Source organism: Dromaius novaehollandiae, chromosome 3 (genome assembly GCF_036370855.1).
Source record: "Dromaius novaehollandiae isolate bDroNov1 chromosome 3, bDroNov1.hap1, whole genome shotgun sequence".
In the NCBI taxonomy this organism is placed as follows: Eukaryota; Metazoa; Chordata; class Aves; order Casuariiformes; family Dromaiidae; genus Dromaius; species Dromaius novaehollandiae.
In genome coordinates, this window is record NC_088100.1 from 104799051 (window position 1) to 104819631 (window position 20581).

General features: G+C 37.1%; 1 protein-coding gene across 1 annotated transcript in view; it reads right to left on the minus strand.

Moving 5' to 3' along the window:
* USH2A (usherin) overlaps positions 1 to 20581 on the minus strand; it is a 407004-nt gene that overhangs the window by 163388 nt on the left and 223035 nt on the right. The window contains exon 37 of the mRNA XM_064509686.1: positions 3705 to 3884. Within this exon, the coding sequence (XP_064365756.1) occupies positions 3705 to 3884 (180 nt within the window). The remainder of the gene's footprint in view (positions 1 to 3704; positions 3885 to 20581) is intronic.

A 20581-nucleotide genomic window follows, 5' to 3' on the forward strand; every position in this document is an offset into this window, starting at 1 on the left:
AATGAGATACAGAACTGCCACCCACAACAAGCTTCATAGTGCTTGTCGTTCATTATCTGGGACTCCAGACCTTTTCTTTGTTTTCTTTCTCGTTGATGATGATGATTGAGCCTTCACCCTTCCGCTTCTCACCTGATTAGCAGCCTGTCTCTTCTGCTATCTCTTTTCACCTATTTCTCATCATAACCTCTCTTCTTCCTTTCTGCCTACCTAAATTACTTTTTTTCCTGCATACTCCCTTGTCTGACTCAAACAATCCATTTCACCATCATAAATGTCCAAAAATAAGTAATATGCACTTATTTTTAAAGAGACTTTTCAAAATTAAAAAAAAAAACACATTCAACAACACAGCATAAAACGTGTATGTGCACATCTGCCTTCAGATTATCACTTTTCCCATGTATTTTAAATGAATTATTTGCATTCTGGTAGCAGAATGTGCACACGATATTCGTGAGAAACAAAGTAATCAATAATGTTTCTCTCAAAAAACTTTCATTTTAGCTAGACAGAACGATTAAGCAATGGAATAATTTACAGGGCAGCTCATTCCCTTCCACGTTGGGGTTTTTGGAGTAAGAGCTAGGGAGCAGGTGGATTTAACAAGAGCATGATCTCTTCTCAGTAGTGAGTGCTACTTTCATCTCTGTTAACTTACCATCACTTACTGCACTGCAACCCCAAATAAATGGAATTCTCTGTGTGCCACAGCATCAGAATTAATACTTAATAAGAAGAAAAATACATAAACTAAGTGCTCTGTACAGAAGATTTTCTCCCAGATTTTTTCATTTCTATGTCCTCTGTATCATTCCAATTCATTTACCTAATTAAATTAATTCTAAAACAATTTTCTCTTGAGACCTTCTACTGGCTGGCATCCTCAAGTTAATGGGAAACCTCCGCTAGTACATTATTTTTTACAACTTCTACTGAAAGAAGTTTAGGACAAGATAAATAGAACAAATTTATTCTTTTTGGAAAAAATATAAAACTCAAAAAAATCTACTTCTACCTCTGCAGGATGAAATTTGTCACTAATCATTTTAAACTATGCCCTTTTATGCTTCTTCCCTCTCTTTTAGCTTTCTATGCAGTTCTTTGATGTAACAAAGACAGTTTCAGACAAGATTTCTGTTCATCTGGAAAAAAAAGCTTTAAGTCTTCAGGCAAAAAGCAGTGTATTTAAAATTTATATACTCCATAATGCCTTTGTTCTGAACTTGAACATCCTGAAAAACTTCTCTGCTTTCTTTTGCCTTCCGACTCTGAAGATCATTTGTTCTCATGGTTTCAGCTTCTTATTATGCAACAGTGACTTTAACTGGTGGTTCCAGCATTTAAGTACATGCACAGTCATGGCTGACCCTTTCTGATCAATTGCCAATCCATACAGGTTTGACTGATAAAAGAGCCAATTAGATTTAAGCAAATTAAGGGACATCACCAATGTCAACCACTTATTAAACTGAATGCTGAATTCCATGCATACAAAACACTAATGCACCAAGTCCCATTAAGAGTTGAAATCCTAACCCCATTAGTAACTCCAGACCACTACAGGGTAAGGGTCAAAAGAAAGTTTCATATTTATGGATTAACATTTGGATTCAATTTTTTTTTTAATCTTTCCCAAGAACTCTTGAACCTGAACTGCAATTTTAGTCAAGAGCTTAAGTAAAATATATTCCTTATTTCTAAGATTTTTTTAAGCAATGACTTTAAGCATGGCAAATCAGTTTGATGAGAAATTAAGATACATTCAATCAGGTAACTCTCAAAATTCAGTGTGCTATACATATATTGTGCAATACATTTTAAATAAAAATGAAACAAAGGAGACGCATGTTGAAAGAAATTATGCAACATAATTAAAAACAGCAGTTTCAGTAGTAATTTCAGCAGTAATTTCAAAATGGAATTATCCTTTGTCCTCTTATCACTCTCTTTGTTACACGATCTTTCAAACTTCATAATGTACTCCCCACAATGCAAATTTTCAAACAGCATTTTTTGTTATCCTCAGAAAGGCAATGCTAAATTTTTACAGTCATAACAAAGCTATAATTTTGCATATAAATAGACATGCCTTACTCTTTGACTAAATAAGACTCCTGTCTAAGTGAAATCTTGGCCACTGAAGTCAAAAGCAAAATTCCTACTGATTTCAGTAAGACCTGGTTTCACTTGATGATTTAGAAAGTGTTTGTAAGTGAAGACACTGACCAGAGCCCAGTGTAAAATTACCATTATACTCGTAATTTAGCATGGATTGGAATTTTATGGCACTCAAAGAGTCATTATAATAAACATCATAGAAAAGTGAATATACATTGTCCTAGATATGCACATATGTGTGTGTGTGCATATGTATGCGCATATGTGGTGAGAATACTGTGTGTGTATTTCTCTCATATGCACTGCTTCATTTATTATTCATTTCACTACAGATCACAGTCCACTGGACAATAGTATGGAAGATTTCTTTAATAACTCTCGCTGCTAATTTAATTCTACTTAAACACACATATTCTAGTGAATGCCACATGCTTTTCAGCATGATTTTATGCGTAAATCAGGATAATATGTTTTCAGATCATTAACTAAAAGGAAGCATGAACTAAAACCTATTTAATCAATGAGGTATTGCTTTTAAACTACCACAAGGTCATAAAAAAGATAATTTCAAAGCTATAAGTTTCCTAATTGTAATCAACAACAATCTAATGACAAAAGAAAGTGTATCCTAATGGCCATCAAAAACTTGTTCACATCCTTGCCTATCTTTAAAGATCCTTTACCTTTTCATTTGGTAAAATTTTCTCTACCAAATTTTGCAGTTTCTACATGCAAAATTGAACAGCGACACTGGGATTAAACACATCAGTGTCTTAAGTGCTTATGTGAGCAATTTATCTCAAGTCTGGTTTACTCTTATATAACAACCTGCAATTGCTTATATCAGGTATAAGTTAGCAAACAAATTTGAGATGTATGAAATATGCTGTGACTTTACCCTTTCCTTCTTGGTCTGTAATTCACTAGGATGTCCATGAAAAGAAAGTACAAGAGAAACACATACACACAAGCTGTAAATTTAAGCTTTCATTTCAAAACCACGCATGTAGGCTGTTTAGAGAGTATTTGATCAATTCTGTTACTTCAAATTTTTATTAAGATAACATCCAAAGTGGATTAGAGCCTCATTCAGTGTAAATCAGCACACTGCAACTGCCTCCCTTAGTGCTACACCAGGGTGTAGATTGCTGGCTCAATATGTTACTAAAGGTTAATATTACCATTATTAAAGAAATTATCTAAATATATCCAGTCAGTGCACTTTGTCAGCACTTACAACTTCTAGTCAAAGACAGATGACAAAATGCAAGTGAACCTCTCTTAGATTAGATTAGCCACCCACGATAGAATCTAATCCCATTCATACAAAAAAGTAAAGTATTTAATGCACTTCTCACTTACATACTGTTATCTATACAGCTACCTGTTTTCACTTTCTAGTTTTTAAATTGAGCAATGTGACAAATTAAAAGCTGAAAGAAACAGTTTTATTAGTAAGAACTACTAACACAACATATTTTTCTGAACTTCCAGTCCTCAGTTGCAATAATAAATAATGTTTTGTTCACCAGAGCATTTGTGTAATTGTTGCATGAGTAGAAACAGCACTTTTTCATACTTACCTCCTGGAGGCGTGACTACTGTTATAGCATCACTTATCAAGCTGCCTTGGCTGTTGGAAACATTCACCTGTACTGTGTAGTTAGAAAATGGAATCAGTCCTTTAATGGGTACCCATACATTGGATTCTTTGCTGCTGTGTAAGATCCGAGTGCCATTTACAATAGAATAATTAGTGTTAGCTGTTAAGAAAAAAAAAGGAGAGGGGAGGAGAACAAATGTTAGATTTTTGTATCTGCTGCAATTGGCCATTCAATATGAACTAAGTCTTACTTCTACCGAAATGAAAAGTTGCCACTGATATCAAAAACACCGAGAAATGGCTGCATTTGAAGAATAAATATTATTCTCCATTTTCTCCTCCTTTTGGCAACAGTTTGTGGTACCTGTGAAACCTGTAAAAATTTAAAAGCCAACCACGCAGTTGCAAAACTGACTGCTGCATATTGCAAACAGAAGCCAGTTCTCAGAAATTACTAGTGTTCTAGAACAGATGTACAAGAACTGCAAATCCAGATCTGATCAGGATCATACAAAAATTTCGGGTCAATTCTTATCTCCATCAAAGACTGGCAAAATGCTCCTTGAATGCATTAGAAAGGCATTTGCTTTAGGAGTTTCTTAGCTATGAAAGCTAACTCACTTCATTACATACATAAGAATTACTCATCTGCAGTAAGAAACGCATGCTTTCCCTCAATCTACTCAAAAACAAAATAAGGATTTGAAGTATTCAGTTTTTCTGTTGAAATCATTACAGGAGACCACAGCAACCTAAATATGCTTTACGACCCTTTCAAGATCCCAAATTTAAGGTATAAAAATATTCTACCCTATAAAAATAACAAAATAAAACTCTCAAAGATACCTAGAGAGCTCTTACATGGAAGGCAATGGGAATTCCGCATTAGAAACAACAGTAGAATCACAGAAGTCTCAGAAACAACAGCTATGAGAATGAAATTAATCCTCTGATTTCGGGATTCTTGTAAACAGTCTGTGATTCTCATGTAAGTCCAAGCCATTCAATTACCTTGATGTTCACAGAGCTGCACAAAGAGTGCTTCACTTACTCTGCTGCTAACATATGGCAGACTGACTCCCTGAGGTTTTTGGGGAGGGGGAAAGTCACTAACCTTGTAGTGTAGTTCTCCATTGCTCAAAATATACCTGGATTATACCATGCAGTGGCACAGACCACACAGAGAGGCTACAGTGGTGTGAATCTAGAAAAATTTCATGAAACCTGATGGATTTACTTTGGATTTCACTAGATATTACATTAGCCTTGGAGACCCTACTTTATGAACCATAATGGAGGTAAAGCAACCGCATTTTACACATCCTACATATAGACATGATCATTCTGCAGAATTAAGGTTTTGTATGAGCTCAACCTTATATACACTGGCTATTCTGCCAGCACTAGAGATCTGCATCTGGGCCCACTACTTGGTCTCAGCTCTCAGTTGTATCTCAGATTCTCATTATGCATCTTGGTTGAAAAGTCCTTGTGTGCAATTTGGGAGTAGATACAAACAAAGCAGCTTGCTCCCCTTGTCTATCACAGTTGCTCTGTGCATCACCACACCATTTGTGACTTACTATTTGCATCGACCACCTAAGAACATCTGTTCTATGCACCTATTAACAACGATAAAGCCATTAGAAACGGTCAACTGACATATACACTCTTAAGGTCCAAGTGATGTGAAACATTTAAGGATCTGGCTAGGCTGTGAGAAGAGATGTATTTTTTTAAATGTTTCATTTATAACGTTCAGAAAAGTTTAAAAATCCTATTGTTGATGGCTCAAGGCACACAGGATAGATTCAAACCTCAAGCATAAAGTAGGCTGCCAACAACAATTTATTTGCCCAATTCATGAGAAAATTCAACTTATTCCATCTATAGTGCAGTTTTAACATGCTAATATTTTTTATTCTCATCCACCTGACTCCAAAACGAAAGCATGTATTTCCTCTGCTGATGTTTTTATTCCACTATTAACCTTTCTTCCAATGGCTAGCTATACTATATTTTTAAAAATACAGCTTGAAGAAAGAGAAAAAGAATTAAAAGAATAACACTTTGTTCTAAGTTGCCTGGATAACAACATTAATATACAGTAATTATACAATTAGTTGTAACATTAAATTCTAGTTATAGCGGAGTGATTACTTGGCAATTATAAGAAGTATATAATTACTCAATAATTAGGAGAAGTATGTAATTACATAACCATTTTATTCAGCTCAAAAATGAACCTGCAAATTTACAATGAGTTAGACAACGGAGCAGTTCAAAATTTTTCATTGCTTCTAATAAAAATCTGAGGAGCACTTACATGTTTCCTAACTTAAATTTTAAACAGACAAAAGATTTTTTATCCCTGTTGCCAGCCAAGCAACTTACAGCTACTGGCAAATAAAATATTAGAAGAATATTTTTAAAATTCAGGGCTTGCTAGGGATGACTTGCAATATGCAGCTTTGCTTCTTCTCACTGCTTAAACTTTGCTTTCAGTGGGCTGGAAAATGCAGACACATAGGTTCAGCCTGACAGAAAGTGATACAGCGATAACCCTGGCATATCACTCTATGCCATTCCTGCCTAGACTGCCTCAGTATGGACCCTATTTGTGAGTATAAGTGGATGATGCCCCTCTCTTTCCATTTTTCATGTGTATGCTTTTTCCATCCTGCTCACAGTTCCAAGTTTCACCTACCAGCAAGGTGCCACATCCCTAAACAGCACCTGCCTGAGACACTGGTAAAATCATAAGACACACTGTTTCACTTTGGACAAACAGTTTCTGCTAGAATATCTACTCTTTCCTGTGCATTTTTGCCTCATCACTCCTGACATGAACTGTCACTAGTGCTTCAGTAAGGAAGCCACCCTCAAGAAATAGCTAGCAACAACAACGTAGCTAAGAAGGGAGAAAAACTCCTTCTAGAACTTGCTTATCATGTTCTTCAATACTTTTAGCACCTTCACCAAAAGATGAATTCAGATGCAAGAGGGTTCAGAGTCACTATCACCTGCAACCTCTGCAAAAACCAAGCTCTTTTCAGATATGAAAGGCTTCCCCATACTCCTCAATCTTTCCCATATATTTGCATAATGTTTTTTGTTCTTTTGGTAGCTTTCCTCCTACTAAGGCTTTCTATACTTCCCCCAGTATTTCTGAGGGACTTCCGCCTAAGGCTGGTATTTGAGAAAAAGGTGTATTGCTCCCAATTTATTCCTAGTTTACACCAGGTCCAAGTATCTCAGTTCTTCCCTTCCTTCTTACATGAATAGTTATGTCCTTAGTCCATCAGCTTGCTCTACCCTCACTAGACTTATCAAGCATATCCTGTTTATTTAACAGAGCTTTACTCCTAACTTGCAGATTTAATCAAGTCATTGTTACAGTACTTTGAGAGTCTTCTGAGCATTATGTTTTTAAGTTTTGCAATCCTGCAATCTTGGGAAAGAGCTACTGTGCTACTAAAAGGTCTTCTAGAGTTCCAGATTTTTTGCTGGGAACCTATGGATGGTGAATAAAAGCAGCAATGACCAGTAGGAAGCTCAAAAGAATTACATCCTCCCCACTTGCCCTCTAACTTTTGAGATGCATTTTTTTTTTGCTCCTCTAAAATGCAAACACAGGTAGAGATCTTTTGTATCTTATTACCAGGAAAATAGTAGGTATGGCACTCTGTCAACAGGAGCTGTATAAAAAGTTAAGGAGGCAGAAACTGAGTACAGTAATTGTACAGGAGAGCAGGGAGTTTTTTAACCTACAGAGATTGAACACAGTCAGATATATGCACAGGAGTACTTGTTTGCAAATGAAAAACAGTCTCAAAATACCAGCTGCTACCTCTCTATAAAAGAAATAATTTACTCTTCCAATTTTTGAGGAAAAATTATCCAAATGAAGAAAATAGGGCAAAAGAGTATCCATATACATATTCAAGAACTACGTATACTTGAAGCAAAGTCAAGTAATAAAACACCTTTACATTAAAAAAAGCACATTCATATTCTGTTATAAATCATGGTTTAAAAGTGCAAAGCCTTACAGAGGACTCTAGCTGGCGAGTGTTTGTATTTGAAGGCTCTCTGTATTTTTGGCTGTACAGTTCAAAGATGTTTCCAAAGAAGACACGCATTCCTTTTATCGAGCACTAGTGTAAATAGGTGACTAAAACTCATGTGGGCCGGTGGTGCGTAAATTACTGCTGTCCTGGGTCCATCAGCCTATGGGGTTCACTAGATTGAAATAACATAAATGGGTATCCTTTTCCATTCTTGTTATAATCATTGTCACAAGAATTTTAATGCCTCATATATTCCGTAATTTTTTTCTCTGTGCTGTACTGCTCTGACCTTTTCAATATTCTGTAATTTGACTGGCTGGCCATTTCAAGTCCTCTCCTTTTTACAGCCTTATTAACTCGTGGGAAAGAGGTGAAACGGACAGCCAATCACAATACATAATATTGCAAAGGTCACAGTAGTACAGTATAGTATCAGCAGACACAGAATACTGTATATTAGTCATTAGTGTTCTGATATCTTATTCATGTGACAAAGGTTGTAAGGAGCAGAGAAAATGGCACAACAGGAAACCATTCTCATGACAAAGACTGTGATGGAAAAAAGAAATAAGCCAAATCAAACATGTTGTTCTTATACTTAAAAACGGTGGGTTTTTCCAGCATTTGCCACATTCAAAGGTACTCTTCCCATCTGAATCAAAATTAACATTTTTAAGGGGAAAGGTACTAAATTGAGGGTTGCTTTTCCTGTACTAAACAGCAAAACCTCATTTTTCATATGTATGCACAATCTTCTCAAAATCACTGAATATTTTTATTACTATTTTTGTTTGCACTTATGATTATTAAAGCAGTAAGTTTAAACATAACCATTTTAATGTGTCTCTGTCATAAAAACATCGACACAACTATACTCTGCTGCTGACTGCAGGAAGCAAGGAGGTTAGGTGAGTGAAAAATATCACTGAGTGCTCACTCGTTTTTCTTTCCCTAATCATCAAGAGCTGGCCATCATTACACAGGTGATGTTGGCTAAACGCAGTTTCCATACACTTCTGTTCACATTCTGATGGGACTTCAACAACTCACACTTTTTTGCAAGACAGAAAATTTTTCCCTTCTCTTACTTGTGGTGCGGTGTGCTACAGATTGGCTGACTGCTCATTTTATCCCCAGAATTGTCTGAACATAAGTGATATTACAGGTTTGTTAGTTGTAAAATGCAGAGAGATTTCAACCTAAAAGATATTCAGGCCTGTAACACTTAAGTTTTGATCATCATAAATATTTAAAAAGCTACTATTTTCCTTCAATATTATTATTTCTAGACAACGTGATGCTTTATTCACAGAAGTACACAGTACATATTGCATGCTACTACATGGCAAGAGATATTTTATTATGTGAGTTTAAGGCTTTGTTTAATATTCTGAAATATTACTACCAATTGATACTGTTTGCATTATGTGCATACAGGTCCTGCTTACTTTAAAGAGCATGTTATTCCACAGTATTCAAACAGATGTAAATGGAACTCTTCCCAATGTAGAAGGCTACTCAAAGAATAAAAGTAGCCAAAATCCAGGTCACAGAACAGTTGATACAAAGATCTGAAGAACTATACAAAGATTACTTAGTTAACTGGCACAAAAACTTACAGTTATTTTTATGCCTACTTCATATATAAAGACTTGTTAAGCATCTTATCTGAGGTCAGAGCAGAAGCTAAAGTCAGAACAGGAAAACAAAAATGAAACAAAAACAACTCACTTATTCATTCTCTTGCCTCGTTTTCCATTCGTCTAGTCCTAACTTAGCACAAATTTCTGCCCCTGCTCTGGTTCCTGGTTTTGTCTCGCTAAGTTTTCCAGGGAAAATTCTCTGAACATGCACACTTCCTCTTCTATAAGCTCAATTTTTTGTCCATTAGTTTTGCCTATTCTTGAGCCTCATTAACTCCCACACAAGCTATTCCTTTCCTCACAACTAAGATTTTTCTTCCCTCCCTCTCTCCCTTTCCTAGTTTTACTAGTGCAGTATGTTGTCATGTCAAAAACATGACTTTCCGTTAGTTCTATCCCATTAAAAACAGGTAAATATCTGTCTCCACCATTTTGGTGACTATCTCTTCCTAACCCACTGCCATAGTTAACTCTTTTCCAAGTGTCATCCTAACTGTCACAAGACAATTGTCTCATGAAGTGTTATCCCTTCTTTGATTTGACTCCCTCTCCCTCTTCAAGAGCTTTTTTTTTTTTTTTTTTTTTCCCCCCAGATGAGTGCACTGCTGCTTTTGTTTCAATCTTCTGAACCACTATTTGCTCCTCAGCTCCTGAGCTGAGAGATGCATTGTTCCTAAGGACAGATCATGGTCTCGATGCACCAAACGCAGTGCCAAACTTAAAGTCTCTCTTGTAGAGAACCTATATTCCCATTCTTAGGGGCCAGGGAGGATGAGGCAAGATGGGTAATTTAAAAGTACAGTGGTAAAATGGAAAAACTATGAATGCAAAATATTCACCTTCTCCTGTAAATAGTGAACACTTCACATTATCTGCATTGAAAAACTTCAGCTTTTTTCTTCTTTTGCTGATAATTACACTATCTTTTGGTTTTAAGAGTGAAAAATATGAAATATTTAAAGAAGAAAAAAAAGTCCGTATCACCACATACAGCAGAAGTCTGAAAGCCCAGAGGCACAGATTTAGCTTCTGACTATATTATTCAGTTTCTTTCTTCAACAGCTCAGTTTCCCTCACTATAAAACAGGCAAAAGTACCTTCTGTGACTTTCACAGACTTAAATTTGATACAGCTAGCTTAGACTGTCTTGAGCCTTACAGTGTGCATACGCTGAACGTTCTGTGCATCACTCTGAGCTACACTCATGTTACACAGCCACCTGAAATCTGCAGCAGATGGGACTCCTTCCAGTCCTACGATTACTGAACTTACTTAAAAAATCTGTAGTAATACTTAATTACAGTAATACTGTAGTATTACTGTAGTAATACTTAACGTGCAAAATTTAAGGTGAGCTTAACCTAGGAACGACAGGGGGGACTGAGAGGCTGACCAACAATCAAGCGAGGAAGTGGTGGACTGGTTGGCAAGCAAAGGGTGCAGGGTGATGTGGACAGGAGGGATCTAGCAGTCAGCAAAACAAGGCTGAAGTGTGGTCACCCAAAGCGTATGCACAAAAATAGGGAAGTGCCTACAGGACAGCATTATGGGGAAAACGCTCATGCCCTTTCTGGAAAATTGGCACAACTGGGGCCTCTCTGAATTGCCTGTACACTAACACATATGGCATGGGGAACAAACAGGAGGAAATGCAGGTGTGTACAATTGCAAGGTTACGATCTCATTGGGATCACGGAGACATGGTGGGATACACATGACCTCTACCATGAGATACTAGAGTTCAGGATCCTGAAAGAAGGCAAAAAAAAAAAAAAAAAAAAAAAAAAAAAAAAAAAAAAGAGACCCAAGATCACAATCTTAGAATTCAGAGCAGACTTTAGTCTAGTCAGGGATCTGCTTGGAAGAATCCCATGTGATACAGCCCTGGAGGAGAGAGCGGTCTAGGAGAGCTGGCTGACTTTCAAAGATCTCCTCCAAGCTCAAGAATGGTCCATCCTAGAGAGCAAGAATTCAGACAAGAGAGGCAGGAAGCCTGTATGGATGAACTAGAAGCTCCTGATAAAACTCAAACATAAAAAGGAAGCATGCGAGAGGTGGAAGCAGGGACAGGTGACTCAGGAGGAATATAACAACACTGTCCAAGCATGCAGGGACAGGGTCAGGAAAGGCAAAGACCACCTGGAGTTGGATCTGGCAAGGGAGGTGAAGGGCAACAAGAGGGGCTTCTACAAGTATAACAGTAACAAAAGGATGACTAGGGAAAATTTTGGCCTGCTGTTGAATGCGAATGGGGACCTAGTCACAAAGGACATGGAGAAGACCAAGGTACTAAATGTCTTCTCTGCGCCTTGGTCTTCAGTGGTAATCTTCAGGAATCCCATGTCCCTGAGACCCATGGAAAAGTCTGGAGCAAGGAAGACTTACCATTGATGGAGAAGGATCATGTTAGGGAACATTTAAACAAACTGAATGTACACAAGGCCATGGGACCTGAAGGGATATACCCATGAGTGCTGAGGAAGTTGGCTGATGTCATTGTGAGGCAATGCATCAGTCATGGAAAACCCACCCACTGTAAGGACACACTAAAAACTCAGTCCATGGCCTAAATAAAATAAAATAAAATAAAATAAAATAAAATCATAAAATAGGGTGAGGCTACTCAGCTCTGGCAAGCATTCCACAGATGGAAACAGATGATGTGTATTTCACACATACCTCCTGTGTTCAGGTTCTAGCATTCTCGGCTCCACATGAATAGGAAAAATTGGACCTACATGCACATTGCCTTCTTCACATGTGGGTGACAATAAAGAAAGTTGAGTGCCAAGGATTATCATGGGCATAGTGGTCATGGGGCCCATACATGACATGAACCAGCAGAACACTCTGGGGGATCTTCTGAGGAAAAGGACAGGCTATGGTGGATGAGCTGGAGAAATAACAAATGGACCAACAGAAGCAATTCTTAATTACTGAGATGCTACAAACAGTGCAGAACTCATGAAACTCTCCCTGCCCAGAAGCCACGTATTGAGATGGGACTCAAAAGGATTCACAATTGGTTAAGGCATGAGCTCCACACAGGCTCCCACACCTTATTATATCAGATTACTCAAAATGTCAGTTGGCTATAAAATATCAGAGCTCTTTGGACAGACTCCTCCTCTTACTCCACTTGGTGGAGTAAGCCAGGAACTGCTGACTGGTGGTAATCAATGACTCTCCAGTCTGGAAGCCCATGCAGTTCAAGTGGGGCAGCCAGGGCACAGTCCGTCTATTCTGGCACTAGCAACTTTAAGATTGTTCAGTGATACCTACACATTTCCAGAAATTTTGAAGTAAAATTGACACAACTGGAAGTTGGGGGGAGGGGGGAGGGGAACAAGTTGGTAGTTGAACAAGCCAAGAAACCCTGACCTAGTTTTGCTTGGCTTTGTTTTCTCCTTTTTTCCCCAAACACACAATTGTTAATCACTCATGTATTACCTGTCATCTTTAGATCTCAGAACTAGTTATGCAGTAGTTTAGTGGTCATCATACAATGGAATCAGCTGCAAAAGTTTGTCTTGCAATAGTCTGTATAACCGTGACTGTTAAATGCAAAAAGTCAACTTGCTTTATAAGACAGTAAGAAACTAGCCTAGACTAGAATTCTAAAATTCTGAACTCCAGAGCTACACAAAACCTGTTCTCTGTCAGCCATCTAATCAGGGGACAGGAAAAAACTATTTACCCAGTGTTGCACTGCACAAAGGAGAAAGGCCAAGCGTCTACAGCTGTACTGCTAGCTCACTCAGGACGCAGTTCTCAGTAGCCTATGAAACTAGCAAGATGTTTGCATCAATTGGGGAAAATTTGCAACACCTTTGAAAAGATTTAGCACAACATTCTGTATTGCCCATTTACTGCCTGAGAAGCATAATGCCTCTATGCACTCCTGAGTCTCTAGTGTGTCTCCTTTCCTGCCCCAGCATGGTTTAGGAATCTAAGTGGCATAACATCACCTAGTATATAAATGACTGGAAAGCATCAAATAATAAAAATGTTTGCTGCATTCATGATGTTAAACCGATGACAAAGCATGTAATTATTGACCTAATGTATACTGTTTGAGTGTTTTATAGATGAATAATGAGGTTTTAAAAACTTATTTCAGGAGAGATTTTACATACTAAAAAAAGTTACAGTTTAAAACAGTTAGCTTTAAGATCTTCAGGTTTATTTTTCCATAGTTAGAGCCTTCTTTCTCTAGCTAGTAGCAGCACATAAATGGAGATTATCACAGTATCTGGTTTCTGAATCTATGCCCATAATTCATGGATGCCAATAAGAATTTTCGATTCTCCAGGGACACTATCAGAAGGAGACTAGCTAAATACACAGAGTAGAACTGGAAGTCTCAAATCCATAATCAAATATCCAGATTGATTGTGTCACTTGCACTTGTATTGATTTCAATTGGAGCAGCTGACCCAAGGGAATAATAAAAATGTGGAATAAAACTGATTTATGAGAACAAAATAAATCCTTTTGTGAGTGGTAATGAATTGGTATTATTTAACCCTTTCAATCACAAAGGGAAAACACTATTTTTTCAGAATGCTGAGTTAGCCAAAAGAAGTCATATAAAAAATGCCAATACTGTCAAACGCCATTACACTTAGCTGTAATACTCCAGAAGGAATGAAGCTCTAAACTTGATCTAGGACTTTCATTTGACATGAGACATTCTTTCAGCTTTTCCAATCACCTTAGATAAGGCATCATAAATGATACACTTGTGGATTGAAAGAACCATAGAATCACTCAGGCGAGTGTTTGCTATACTTACGTATGGAATAGCTCTCTGTTCAAAGCAAAACCATGTAGAATAACATAAATATCAATGTTAACAGGATATATCATCCCTAAGAAGGCCTATCATAGTATCCTCATATTTCTGACATAACATTATAAAGTTAAATAGTCAAAATCTGGTATGATCCCCATTATACAGTCCAAATAAAAACTTCATCAAATCTTTCCAAACCCCAATTTTCATTATGCTTTCTCTACTCTGAGAAAATAGATGGGTTTTACATTAGTCTCTAAAGATGAGCAGATTTGTTTGAGACCAAAACATACCACTATCTAAACCAAATTTCTTCATCTGGGGAGGCACATCACATTACATATACTTTGTTTGGGTCACGTATTTACAACATTTACACAAATAATTTTGTGTGCCCAACGTCCTATATTGCTTTCTGCACTTGGGATTTATCATAGATACCCAAGCACTACTAATTTGGTCTCCTCATTCTTCAAAGAGATTAAAAACTGTAAAGAACATTCATTAACTAAAGGACTGTTTTTATAAGAGGACTGTTCAGCCAATTCCCTTTTATTCAATACTGTTTACCTGTGCCATCTCCAGAAGAATAAGTATTATTCCCTAGGCTATTCTGAGGGAGTGGGGATGGACTCAGACTTTCCTGCTATTGGCAGTCACTAAGCATTTGAGCCTGTCAGAATGGGTAATACATACCTCACAGAAATGGGGCTCAGCCTTATGTATTCACTTCATAATATGAAAGCTAATAAACTACAGTACACGATATAAAAGCAGACCAGTGTACATGTAAAAAAAATAACTATATGAAAAGAGAAATGCAGATCAGTTAAAAAGTACTATTCGCAGTCTGATGCTAGAGTCTTATCAAAGAAACAGTCCAACGAAGAAATGAGAGACAGTGCTTTCTTTTGCTTTTCTGCAAGACACTTGCACTAGGAAATAGAAAAGAGCAGCATGTCTGGTGTTGAAGGAAATCAAGCTGGCAGTTGGTGTATTGTGAAGCTGCTCAAAAACTACTGAAGCTTCACTAAACTTTACCCACTAATCATCCTAAAGTATGTACAAAGCCATTAGTTTTCTAGCCACGCAAATAAAACTTTAAATGGCATATTCCTCAAAGCTGAAGATTCCCTAAATCCTGCTCTAGTGAATGGCTTAAACACAATTATTCAACCATAGAGGATGCATCCTCTTTTTTTCCCCCCTCAAGCATCTTTAGGACAAGTGCTTAACCTCCATTTCAGTTAACAGTAATACCTAGCACTTACAGTCTGAAAACATACACACATTAACTATTAATCCTGGCAATGCTGCAGAGAGGTAGATAGATATTATTATTGTCATGTTACAAACATGGAAACAGCTACAGAGGGGTTAAATGATTTGCCCAAGGTCACCAGGGTAGATGAGATGCATGCAAAAGATTTATGATTGCCCAGTAATGCCCTCAGTTCACTAGACCAACCACAGTGCAATTTCACCAGAATCTAGAAACATCAAAGGCATTCCACAGCTATAATTTTCTTTTCTCTCTCTCTCTTTCTCTCTCTCTCTCTCTCTCTCTCTCTCTCTCTCTATATATATATATATATATATATATATATATATATATATACACACATATATATATAGCTAGACTCATACTAAAACAATTATGAAACACAGTATAATTTCTTAGATCCTTCAGAGGTTATAAATAATTGTCTACTGAAATCTTATGGAAATGCAGTCTTTTACATGGGCTGAACATCTGTCCCAATGTGAATTAGCTTTTGGCTGGTTCATTACCATAAAACTTTGCCACAGTATTATTGCGTGAAGGATTCTGAGAGGGGCTTACACACAGAGTTTTATTAGTGGGGTCTGTAGCTGATGGCATACATCAACTCTAATGATGGACGGATGGAGGGAAAGAAGGAGGGAGGGGGAGAGAGGAAGAAATGGGAAAACTCTCTTTAATGACCAGCTTGAAAAAGCAGCTATGGCTTCCCAAACACGCTTCTTTCTCTGGGGGGTGGAGAGAGTGTCTCGCTAGTGCAGCAGGTGGCAATGATGATGATGACAAGGCTACTGCTGATGGCAATGATGATGATGATGATGATGATTTTCACCACGCTGTTCCCCTACCACTACTTTTTATTTGGACTCACTCAAATGCCTATTGGTTGGTCTCATTATGACACTATTAGTGCTGACTGTAGTACATTATCATGGTGCAAGTGTTGCACACATTGGTCATTACACTTCTGTGCACACATATTAATGAATATTTATCAAGCATTTAATTGAGTATTATCTACTTTGTTGTGTACTATGTTTTGGAAGGCAAAGAAGAGAGTGAAGGGGTGATTTTCATGCCAGTAGTAGCTGCTCCCACGAGAACCTCCTGTGAAAACACTATTAGGACTTGCACGTCCAGGTGCAGGTCCATGAGAAAAATAATCTGAGAATAACAGCATGAGAACTATAAGGAAAAAATACTGCCACAGAGGCTCTGGAAAATGCTGTCTCAGTCACTTCAGAGAAAGGTTACAGAGCTGCAAATAGCAGGCCCTTAGCATTACTAAAGCTAAGGCACTAATGTATCTAAGGCACCAAGACAGTAGTACAATAGACTGTAGCAGATTAAAGTCTATCACATACTACAAAGGTAAGTGGTAAATTACTGATATCATTGATACCACACACTTTTTCAGAGTCAGGTAGTGTTCATTTTGAAAACTTTCCCCTTTTAAGCTCAAGGACTACTCTCCTCAGCTCAGCTTCTTGAAGAAGGGAATATTATTCTTATTGTCAAATTTAGTGTGCCTTTGCTATTAAAAAAAAAAATCAAGAATTACTACGAGGGAATTCAGGCTTTGTAGGCTGCCAAATGTATACAGCTACCATGTAATCCTAAATTACTGGAGTGAAGTTGGGGTGACTTTTTCCTACTCACAACTGATAATGATCTGTCCCTGGCACGAAAACACATGAGGTAAAAAACATCTTTGGTAAGTGAATGAACACAGGAGGAACACAGCGCTGATATCTATCTGCTTTGGGGAAAAAAAAAAAAAAAAAAAAAAAGATCAGGCTTTTGGAGTAGCAGCTGCTTGAATGTTTCAGGTACATAAGAGGAAAGGCTCAATAACTGCTCAATAATAGGCTAAAAAAATAAGCAACTGTTTGATGGAATAGCTTGTCTTGAAAATGAATGATATGCTCTGATTACATATAAGTAACAACTAAACTTCCTTCTTTTAAAAGATTTTTTTGCAAAGATTAAAGCACATCTTAACTTTTATCTATTGTCAGATATTGCAGGCTAATCTACACAGAGATATTTATATTTCGAAGTAATTATGCAAACAATTGTGATTTTTATGCCTAAAAGAAAGCCTCCATTCACTAAGAAAATTGGTCTAACATGTCTCTTAGAAATGTTTTAGTCCTTTCCGAAACATATTAATTCTCAAAAATGGGCTTTTTTTTTTTAATTGGTCAGTTTTAAAGGTAAAGTGCGTACCTTGTTCAGCCTCTTTAAAGATAACATCCCACAGAACTTTCATTCTCCATTCTCAGGCCTTCAACACAATACAGACCGAGAGCTTTAACAGGCTTTAGTATTGCTGTTCTCACTTCTACTGGCATCAGCAGGTGGTATGTCTTCCCCCAACAGACACTGTGTTAAGTAGTAGCTGGATATTTTACATTCCCTATTTAAATCCTGATTGGAGAGCATGCTTAAAGCATTGTGCCCAATGAAGGTTGTAAGAGAAATCCTCTATTAGAAGTCAACCTGTTTATATATGTAGCTTTTTTACAAGAAATTACTGTATCCTACTGTGAGGATTCTCCAGTTTGCCAAGAGAATGAGTAGGCGGGGGAGAAGCTTTCTCGCACAGGATCTCCAAATAAGCAGAATTACCAGATGAATAATTCTTCATTTAAACAAAAAAAATTCCAAGATGAACTACCATCTCGAAAAGTAAGAAACTTGGACAATATGGTATCAATAGAAGCGATGAAAACTACAAAACCAGAAAACAATGTCTTGACTTTTACTTTAATTAGCAACACACATTTCTGAGTGTAAACCTGCAACTTTGTCTTGTGAAACTCACTAAGGACATAGAGGTAGCTAAGGATTCTCCTGATGTCCAACTTGCATTCAAATGCATCACAGTGTCCAAGGGACTAGAGATCTGGATTCACATGGCGCTAATGTAGTCATGTGACACAGTATGAAGATGAGGATTTCCTCCAACTTTCTTCTCTGAAAAGGGGTAATACTGATTCTTCCTGTACTATGAACTTCATTTCAGATATGCAAATAAAATTAAAAACAACCCTGTACTTAATCTAAACTACACTAAGGATAAATGGGCCTGGCATGAGGAAACTACCTGTATGAAGCCTGCCCCTGTTACCTTTCCCCCTCAGGTCCTCTGCAAACTGGAAGTGCTTCAGAGCAGTTCAAGAACTTAAATTCCTCTTAAAGGGAGAAAAGCTAGTTGAGATCTGGTAATTTTAATGTTTCATGCCTTGGACTGACCAATTACAAAACAAATTCCTCTTTTAGGCTTCTTCCAAGGAGGCACCAGGACTTAAATGACTTGAGGCAAGACAACCTGTCTTTGCAGGAAAACACATTGCCCAGAGCATTGCAGAGTCGGGACAGAGCCCTCACTTTTTAAAATCATGTTTGATCCCCATATGCAGTTTGATGGGAACAAATACTTGTCTGGAAAACATACCTGCATAAATCAGAATGGTGAAACAGACTTACCAAGGCTCCTTCCCATGTTTGAACAAGTACTTGCAAAGAATAAAGTTATCAGAAGAATATATAGTTGAATTTGAAAATGAAGGCTAATTGATACAGAAACTTCTCTTGCATATATTGCTAAAGCATGGTCAAATTACAGAAAAAAAAAAATCCATTATCAGCATCCTCCTCTGTTGGCAGAAAATCCAAACTACTCCTGCTGATCTGCATTTTACACTTGTAATTCCACAGTAGCTTTTTCAATCAGTTTGTGCTACCATTTCCTTCTCTTCCAGTTTGGCTATTGATAAATGTTGACCAGGAGCATGCTAACTACCCAAAAATAAATGCCATCAACAGCAACAAAACTAAATAGCAATGAAAAACTAGGACATGCATTAAAAAGATATTTATATTGCATGCTTAAACATTCAAAAGTCAGCAAATGACAAACTTAAAGGTGTTTATTCAGTTAGAACATTCTGTCCTGTTTTTATGTATTACAGTAGAGTTTTTACTGATGCTTTGTAGGTTCTACTGTAAAATCTTAAATATTCCCCCTCAAAAACAACAGCATCTTCAAAATTTTTGCAAATGATCTGACCCCATTAAAACACAGCCTAACATGAAATACAACTTATTATAACAAAGAAATAACCAATAAGATCTCAAACTGTTTAATAAACTTTTAATTCCTATGAGGTGCACATACTGGAAAAAGCAGCTAGACAGAAAGTTAGATGATATCTTAAATAAATATGATGAATGGCAGACCTATTTGGTGGAAAGCCAGTTTATACAAAATCTAAGACAGTCAGACACAGATGTGCGTGTGTGAAATTTGAAAGGTTTGGAATAGGACAAAAAAAAGCAGCTAAGCCTGGGGACATCTACAGAATCTTCAGCATAAGATCAGCTGACTTCTCAAAAGTGTTGGAATAACAAGTTCATGACAGAGAAAGTGTTATGTTACATGTTATTTAAATGCTTTCCATGTCATCAACCTGCTATCTCAACATACCATATGCTATAGTAGGTCACTGATAAGATAACAACATATCAAGCAGAGTTTCAAAATATACATTAGGGAGGGTGTTGTAAAAATATAGAAATACAGCATGCATTAGAAAAGATCACTCTCTCATATAGTGGCATCCATTGCCCTGTCCAGGGGCTGTACTTATTCAGAAGCATTTCAGCACTTCAAGAAATGTATATCTCATGAGTCCATCCTTCAGAGGCTGAACACCTCTTACTTTATATATATAAAAAAAAATCCCACAGCGATATTATAGGCTTGAATGTAGGCCTTTCAGGTCCCATGTAGTTAAAGTTACAATCGAAAAAGAGAGTGATCTAAATCTCATAGTCTCAACCCTTTGATCAAACACAATACCCACCACGTTATCAAATTATAGATACCTCTGCAATATGCCCTTGCATGCCTGAATATTTGTTCAGGTTTCTATAGCTTCAATTCTTTCTCTCAACTTCAACACTTCTATTTCATTTAAAAACCTCTAAGTAAGTACAGGAAGTAAGTAAATACTACATTTTTATTGAAGCATTGCCAAAAATCTATGATTTTTTCACAAT